Genomic DNA, 8,362 nt, shown 5'->3' with positions numbered 1-8,362 from the left:
TCTTGAGGGGTTTTCAAAAACATTTAAAGTTAAAGGGGGTTTTCTGATGACACCCAAACTTAAAAGGGGTGTTCTGATACATGCAAAGTTAAGGGGGGTTTTCTAAAATTTAGCCTAAGTCAAATTGACTACAATAACAATCTTTCTTACATGATTGACAATAGTCATGTTATATTACATTTTTGTTATCATTATGCACATACGCTGCGAGTGAAATAGAATCTTTCATATAAATCAATCGTGTCATACTGTAATTGTCTTTTATGCGCACATATAGTGACTTAGTGAGTCATATGTAGATCTTCAATAGCAATCATTTGACTCATACTATATTAACATCCTTTGAGTTATTTCCTTCTTAACTTTTGTCTTTTGGGACTTATAGCGATTTCATCTTATAATGATCACCAGATCCAGGGATATGGATCATCCAAGGCATATTACCGCTGTGTACTTCAAATTGATACTAATGCTAACACGCGTAACTAACTTTATTTCAACATTAGTCTACGTACATGTTTTGTTCCTGATATCCACAAATATGCTCAATTTATGATCTCATTTTTACTTTCTTGAAGCCTTATTGTATCAATTGTTTATGTGATTTTTTTTCCTGAATGAAATTTGCTTGGGATGATTATGTTATCTTGTCCTGGAGGTAATTTGATCTGAGCCATGTGAACCAGAATTTCATGGAAATTCACACAAGATACCCAATTACTCATATTTATGCATGATATGATGATCATACTCTAAACTGTGCCTGTCCACGCTTTGACGTCTCTATCACAGGTTCACCTTCCTGCATGTGCAGAAGTTACATGTGTTGAAACCGATTTAGTCTGAAGTATGTAACTTTTAGAAAGTGAATTTCTAAAGCAAACTTTATTCAGTTTGAAACTATTCTTATGTAATTGTCAACTGTTTGATTTGTTTTAATATAAAGGATTTCAGAAGCATGGATTGATGAAAGGCAAATCAAAGCAGCAACTTGTGGAATGTACATATAGGGTTGCATCTAGGACCTACTTAAAAGTTTGGCAACAAGAACATAAGAAAATTTTCCATAATTTGTGAGGTTTCTTCTTGGTTAAATTATTCCACACTGGTATAGTGAATTACTTAATCATTCTTCCTGAAGTTTTTGCTGCTCTTAATTAAGAATAAGATTTTACTACCTGTTCTCGTAATACTAGCAATCCGTGTATAAATTGTCATGTTACTGCCAAAGATTGTAGACCTAATATATTTCTTTATTTGCTCAATGAACTTGATATATAAACTAACCTTCTGTCTTATGTTTTAACTGGCTATTGATCATTTCCAAATATTTCTTTTTGGATGCTTGAGCTTTGTTGAATTTTCTCTTTCTTCCGGTTTTCTAATTTTCTCCCTTAGCCATGTCATATTTGAGTTCTGAACTTCTGACTGATTTAACTATGGCTTCCATTTGGAGTGGTATCTTTGAACAAAACTATCATTGTCATGATCCTTGACCAATTCTTATATCATCAAAATGGGGTTGTTCATGGCATGACTCAAATGCAAGTGAGCACCATAGCAAATTGATATATTTATTACTGGCTGTTAGTCAAACATCAATTTTCTATGAGTTTGTGCCAGACTCATGATCATGGGAACAAGAAAATTGTGATATACATGTATGCCCAGGATATATGCAATTGAAATGTTGTAGACATATTGAGAAGATTCGGATCTGCAGTTCTGGGTAAGTAATCGATTGATGGTTCGTAGAAATTGGTGCTAGAACTTAGGTGCTACTAATGGATTTTCTCGCTGATAATCCAAGTCTATGTTGCTGTGTATGAAGCAATTACGGCTTCATTCTCTAAGATGTTCTGGTCTATATTACCAGGCTGGCCTTTATTTCATTATTTTTATTTTTATAAGGAATCATCCCTATTTATAATATAAGCCAAAAGGTCAGTTGAATCACACTCTCATAAAAAACCTACATATGCATCTGTTGGGGTTCTTAGCTAATAGAATGAAATTAGGGACTTGTTTGTGTTTACTTTATGAATACTTATCAGCGTTGAGGATAAGGAAAGTTGCACTGTACACTTTGTAATAACCTTGCAATATTACAGGTGCCGTGTTTGCAGTCAGATCCTTCCTACATTCAGTGAGTTGAGCAATGAATTTAACAAGCTTTCTTTTGTCTATGCTGACATCGATGAATGCCCTGAAACTACTGAAAGCATTCGTTACACTCCAACATTTCATTTCTATCGGAATGGAGAAAAGGTTGATGAGATGCTTGGTGCAGGAAATGATAGGCTCCATGATCGCTTGTGGTTGCATTCTTAATGGTAGAAATCTCGTGCAGAATTATGTTGATCGAAGAGCTGTAGTATCTCGTGCAGGAAATGATAGGCTCCATGATCGCTTGTGGTTGCATTCTACCAGAATTCTTTTTGAAGAGTTGAATCACTGTTGTGTAATTTTTATGACTGTATGCATGCAGAAATTCTGTTGTATGATTTTGTGATTTTTATTTATATATTTGCAGAATCCTTGTTGACAAGTGCATTTTATTGACTATAACTGAGATTAGCAATCTGTAATGCTTAAAATAAAAAAAAGTGCCTTTTCTTGGCTCTGAACTACACTGCCCGCGGCTTTAATGATGATTTGTACTTTAAGGTTGTAATGTTGAGCTTCTACAACACCCTATGGGTGTGCGTGTGGGTTTTCCTTTTTCTTTTTTCCTTTTTTTTTGTGTAATTGCCCAAGAGTTATCCATCTTCAGCTAGAATATTTGATTAAAATAATCAATCCATTTATTGAACAATTGCTAAGCACACAACTCCAACAATGATCACCTATACTCTCGATTGGTTAACAAAACAAAGAAATGCAGGAAATATCTCTACAAATTCTTTTTACCAGTGTCGTTTGAGGTAAAGAAACATCCGAAAATAAAACGAACAAGGGGTAGCTATTGTTTTCACTTTCGGTAATTGGAACAAGAACTGTTTAACATCATGTTCAATAATGAATTGCTTAAATTCCGCTTGCATGAAATTAAGATTTAACCAAAAACTGTTAAAATAGTGTTTATAATTTGTTATGCTATACGTGAGCATCCGCTACTCTTACATTAAACCACAGATAGTATCCAATGGAAGTGCGAAAAGAATTGTAGAGAGTTTAGTTCCAATAAGTTAGATTGTCAAAAGATCTTTACGTCGTAGTATTTACATATGAACTACAATGTTGATGAAAAGATAATTCCAAAAAAAAAAAATCTGAAAATGTTTAATTGCAAACTTTGATCTGACTCATAACTATCGAGATTATCTCTATAACGTCAATTATATTAGAGTTCTATTTTAATCAGAAACGCAAATGGTTTCTTTCAGTAGCATACTTTTGTTTCCTGTACTATCCCCTCCACAACTTCGGCAAACAATTCAAAGATCTGAATAAGAAGAAATTAAAGTTATTGATCAATAAGTACAAGAAAAACATTGAGATAATTCAAACTAATTAAAGTTATTGATCAATAAGTACAAGAAAAACATTGAGATACAAAACCCCCCCCCAACAAAAAAAGAAAAAGAAGAAAGAAAAAAGAAAAAAAAGCAGTAAGCAGTGTAGCCAATTGTGATTCCAGAAATTAGTGCTGAAACCTTCCTACACTATGCAATACTCTCAGCAAGCTTTCATTCCAGAAATTAGTGCTGAAATCTTCCTGAACTGCGCAATACTCTCGGCACGCTTACTACGCTTACTGGGGAGAGAAGTTTAGACTGTAGTCTGACAGGTATATGCGCTCCCACCATTGTAGGCTCTAGAGAGAGTCCGATGTACAGTCTTACCCCCTCTTTGCGGAGAGTCTGTTTCCGAGATTCGAACCCGTGACCTCCGAGTCACAAGGCAGCAACCTTACCATTGCGCCAAGGCTCCCCTCAACAAAGAGAAGAAATGAGAAACTGAATTCAAGCCTTACAATTGCGCCCCCAGCATGCTAACATAATAATTCTCCAGTTAGAAGAAAACAAACTTCAAAGTCTATCAATAAATCCTTGTAAACCTATACATTTCAACTATGTCCAGCCCACGAGGCAAAACTCTCATAACACGTGAACCCTCTCTTTCTCTTCAGGAATCCACGCACCATTCGGAGAAATATATGAGATTTAAATCTCTAGCAAGTTTCTCTATTGAATCGTTACAGGTCACAGCATCAGCTGATACGCATATTTTGCCGGAGTAAATGTGACAACTCACTTACAAGTGACTTCTTCACAAGTGAAATAGAACAAGAATGCCGCAGGAACATTGCAAGAATTATTTTCAGTCAAGTTTATGGACAAGAATACACATATAAGTTCCCTATTCACATCTACAGAATTCGCACTCGCCCTCCTGTTACTTCCTTCTCCGCCTTGATGGAAGCAATAATGGCATCAGCAGCAGTTCCCAATCCTTTTCTACCAACCAACTTCACACCAAGTTTCTCACATAGATAATTTAACCTCATCTCATCTCCACCCCTAACCTCTCTCAAATCCAGAGCTTGTTGCCTTGTTAACATTGTATAAACATGAAGCTGCTGCTGCTGGTTATAATGTGACTGTAGCTGCTGAAATAGCAACTTATTAGAATGCTGTTGGTCCGTTTTTGTCCCTTCATTATTATTCTTCTTTATTACGCCGCCCAATGCCACCCTCAGGATTGCTGTGGATTTGAGATCGGATGTTTTCCTTCCAAAAATCACAGAAAACCCACCAAATTCAAGATCCGGTTCTCTGAATAAATCAGCTAGAACCGCAGCACATGATTCTGTGTTCTTTGATAGACTTCTTTCAACCTTTACTTGAAGTGCTCGGGCATTAGCATGATGAGCCATATTGGCTGCCTCTCTCAGACCACTAAGGAAAGCACCGTGCATTGTTGCTGGATATCTTCGCATAGTGGCTTCACCTGCAAAGAAAAGTCTCCCGTCTTCTACGCTTTCTGCCAGGATATCATAGTCATCTCCGGATGCTCCCACGGCGACATGGGAATATGAACCCAAGCTGAATTGGTCTGTGCCCCATCGGGTGCAAACACTTTGTAGAGGGTCTGGAACCTTGATTCCTTGTGGTTCGTATATCCCTATTTGCATATTCATGAATCTATGTATTAGAATTAGCAAGAGACAGGGCCTTGTAAGAGGCTCAGGGCATTTTTGAGAAAATAATAGGCTAGGTAAGCAAAGCTGCATAGCAGTCATTCGTACAGCATTAAAAAACATTTGGTTTGGGGGCAAGAAGAAGAGGATCATTGAAGAAAAACAATAAATGAAAATATTGAGGAACTTACACATTTAATTTTGAGGAACAAAAGAAGAGGAAAGAGGACCAATGAAGAAAAGCAATAACCGGCAATAATGAGGAATTTGCTGGAGTTGAGGAAGAAGGCTAAATAAATGGAGAAAAGTTTAATTTAACAGAAAAGGAGAGAACAGGTGCAACTGAGATATGCTAGGGATTTGACAAATCTAAGAAAACAAAAATTTTAACTTCACATTTCTCGGCAGCACAGTTGGGACACTCATTCTTCTCTTATTTATTGGTTTTATTACACTTTCACTCACGATAATCTAGCTAGTGTTCAAAACTAGGTAATCTCTTCTTCACTGTACGTCTCCTCGCTCTTCACTTGGTTTTTTATCGAGCTATCTTATCATTCTAGATTGCTATGTGATTAATGTTTTACTTTACTCACAAAAACATGCTAGCCTCGGTATTTTAGTCACAATGGGCATATGATTCATGATAACACGGTTGGTGCAGACAATTTTCACTTCTAACAATCAATCAGTTCTCTCTCTCCTGACATATGAAGCAAGACTTGATTGATCAACTACCTAAGAGAACCTCCCAAGACAATTGTGATGTGATTTGATATCATAGCAAGATTCGTAACTAAATCTTCCAGATTATATCTGGAAGCAGCGTATATTGCAGTACCGATCAGAATACCAACTTCAAATGTGTGCATAAGTAAGGCTTTCTCAAAGGTGTGATTGGGTTTATCATGTTGCTAAGGGGTGACAATATTACTCAAGAAGGCTTTTAGTTTACTGTGGCATATACAAATGCTATTTGTTGACAAAACCTTCTCTCGTGTCCCCAGTCACTCAAATTAGGGGTACGCTACAGAATAAAGGCTATTATTAGTTCATGTGAGTCCTCATATAACAGTGTCGTGTCATGTCAGCACTTCTTTTACCCAAAAGATTAGATGAAAATATTCAATACAATTCAATAATATGATTCTTGCACAAGTGTTTTAAATAGTTTTATCTACGAGTACTGACGTGCAAAACATCTATAACATGTATGAACTAGTTAAATGATGGAACTTAAATTATCATTTACAAGAGTAGATGAATCAAGAACATAAAAATTTGTTGACTAAGATAAATTCCTACGGTTTCAAAATGTCCCTGGGATGTTTTTTCAGAATGGATTAGGAATGCTAGTATGGTACCATCAGAACCATAAATCAATACATATTCATACCGATTAATATGGTTGTGCAACCATAATTACTACATATTCATGCAGAAATAAGCACAATGACAAATGCAATATTTTAAAAGGACATAAATAAATATCAGAAGTATCATTTTATGCATGTGCCACATGTCTTGCATGAATGACATCACAATCAAAGAAGTTATACAGACTAACAAATCTAAACCGCACTATATATAACTTAATAGATATATAAGAAATATAAACTTGAGATAACACAAGCAACATAACCCCTAAAGTGTTAAAATGCTGGATTACAACAAAGAATAACCACATAATGCCTGTAAAATAAACAAAACACTTACCCCTGAGAATCTGAAGAACTTGTGTCACAGCATCTGTAGGAGGCATGCTTTCAAAGCTATGTGCTGCTTCCCCTGCAACCAATGCAATCAGAAGCGGTCCACCGGCTACTGTCGCATAACTATAAAACAAAAAGAACTCCCCTCGACGACTCTGATCTTCTGCCAAATGCCCAAATGTATCCAGATCAGTGCTCCAGAAAACATGAGGGAACAGCATTGCAACCTTGTTCAACAACCCAAACCCTAATCTTTTAATTCCATCAAGTTTTCTCTGAGGCAGTTCAGGCACAAACTTTATTGCCCCCTTCTTTAAAACCCCGAGTGGAACTGTACAAAGAACCATGTCTCCTTCATAAACCTGTGCTCCTGAAAAAACCTGAACTCCATCCCCACCATAACGAATCATGTGCACCGTCTTCTCATAGATAATCGGAACATTCTCCGCTAAAGCTTGAACTAACCGTCCATTGCCTCCAGGAAGAAAACAGTGATCCCCGCCCATATCATAAGGATCATCTTGGTCCCAAAATGCCAATGAAAGCTTCGACAAAAGCCCAGCATTTGCATACTCCAAATTAGCCAAATGCCAATTGAACAAGTTCATTTCCTCATCAGTCACAGCATCACCAAATACTTGCCTAAAAGTCTCCAAAGCAGCCCCTAAAGAAACATTCATAGCCACCTCTCCCATACACTGCCTCAGTTTGCTTGCCTTGTCTAAGAGACGATTAAATGCATTCTCCACCTTAATATCAATATCAGGATCAATCAGGCTCCCATCAGGCTGATACAAAGGGCACTTGTCTCTTATCTTATGAAGAGTCGAACCCAACTGCTTCGCTATAATCCCTAAAGGGTTTCCTAAAGTGCCCGTTAACACGCTACCGCCTAAATCAGCAGCAGCAAACTTATTAGCCCCCTCCATTCTCTTAGTATAAACTCTCCCCCCACATCTCTTCCTCCCCTCCAAGACCACAACCTTGAACCCGAATGTCATCAATTGCCTAGCAGCAGCCAAGCCAGCTAAGCCAGCACCAACAATAATGACATTTTTTGGCTTGCTGGGCTCCGCCGGAATCTTGTCTTTGATCGCCGGAGCAACCCCAAAGTTCACATACCCATGCGAAACCAAGTAATTATACGCCGAGTTCAAAAGGGTTTCATAATGCGGAGGAATTACATTGATAAATTGCTCTTTTACGATCCAATTCGTCACATTCTCTCTCCATTTAGAAAGAATATGGTTTCTAATTAGAATGTAATTTACCTGTTCGATCCCACCAACGGAGGAGACGACCCCGGCTTCGATCTCCTCCTCGGTGAGAGAATCGGCAGGGAAGCCGGCGGTTAGGGCAGTTAGCGCTTCGGCAGTGGCGTCTTTGTTGATCACTATGATATCTTCTGAGATGTCAGGATTAGGGTTAGGGTTAGGGTTGTTGGTGGCGGGATTTGCGCCATTGGAGAAGGGTTGAAGAGGAGAGGGGAGTACCTGAGGCTTGCGGC

General features: G+C 37.7%; 2 protein-coding genes across 2 annotated transcripts in view; one reads left to right on the top strand and one right to left on the bottom strand.

The window, feature by feature from the left end:
• The window catches only part of LOC109837198 (thioredoxin-like 3-3), a 5,088-nt gene extending 2,455 nt beyond the window's left edge, over nt 1-2,633 (top strand). The window contains exon 3 of the mRNA XM_020405333.1: nt 2,112-2,633. Coding sequence (XP_020260922.1) covers nt 2,112-2,331 — 220 coding nt within the window. The 3' untranslated portion in view covers nt 2,332-2,633. The remainder of the gene's footprint in view (nt 1-2,111) is intronic.
• LOC109837197 (lysine-specific histone demethylase 1 homolog 3-like) overlaps nt 4,161-8,362 on the bottom strand; it is a 4,471-nt gene continuing 269 nt past the window's right edge. Inside the window, 3 exon segments of the mRNA XM_020405332.1 lie at nt 4,161-4,403; nt 4,406-5,127; nt 6,860-8,323. Coding sequence (XP_020260921.1) covers nt 4,254-4,403; nt 4,406-5,127; nt 6,860-8,323 — 2,336 coding nt within the window. The 3' untranslated portion in view covers nt 4,161-4,253.

This window comes from Asparagus officinalis, chromosome 4, assembly GCF_001876935.1.
Source record: "Asparagus officinalis chromosome 4, Aspof.V1, whole genome shotgun sequence".
Lineage (NCBI taxonomy): Eukaryota > Viridiplantae > Streptophyta > Magnoliopsida > Asparagales > Asparagaceae > Asparagus > Asparagus officinalis.
This window is presented reverse-complemented; position numbering and strand designations above follow the sequence as displayed.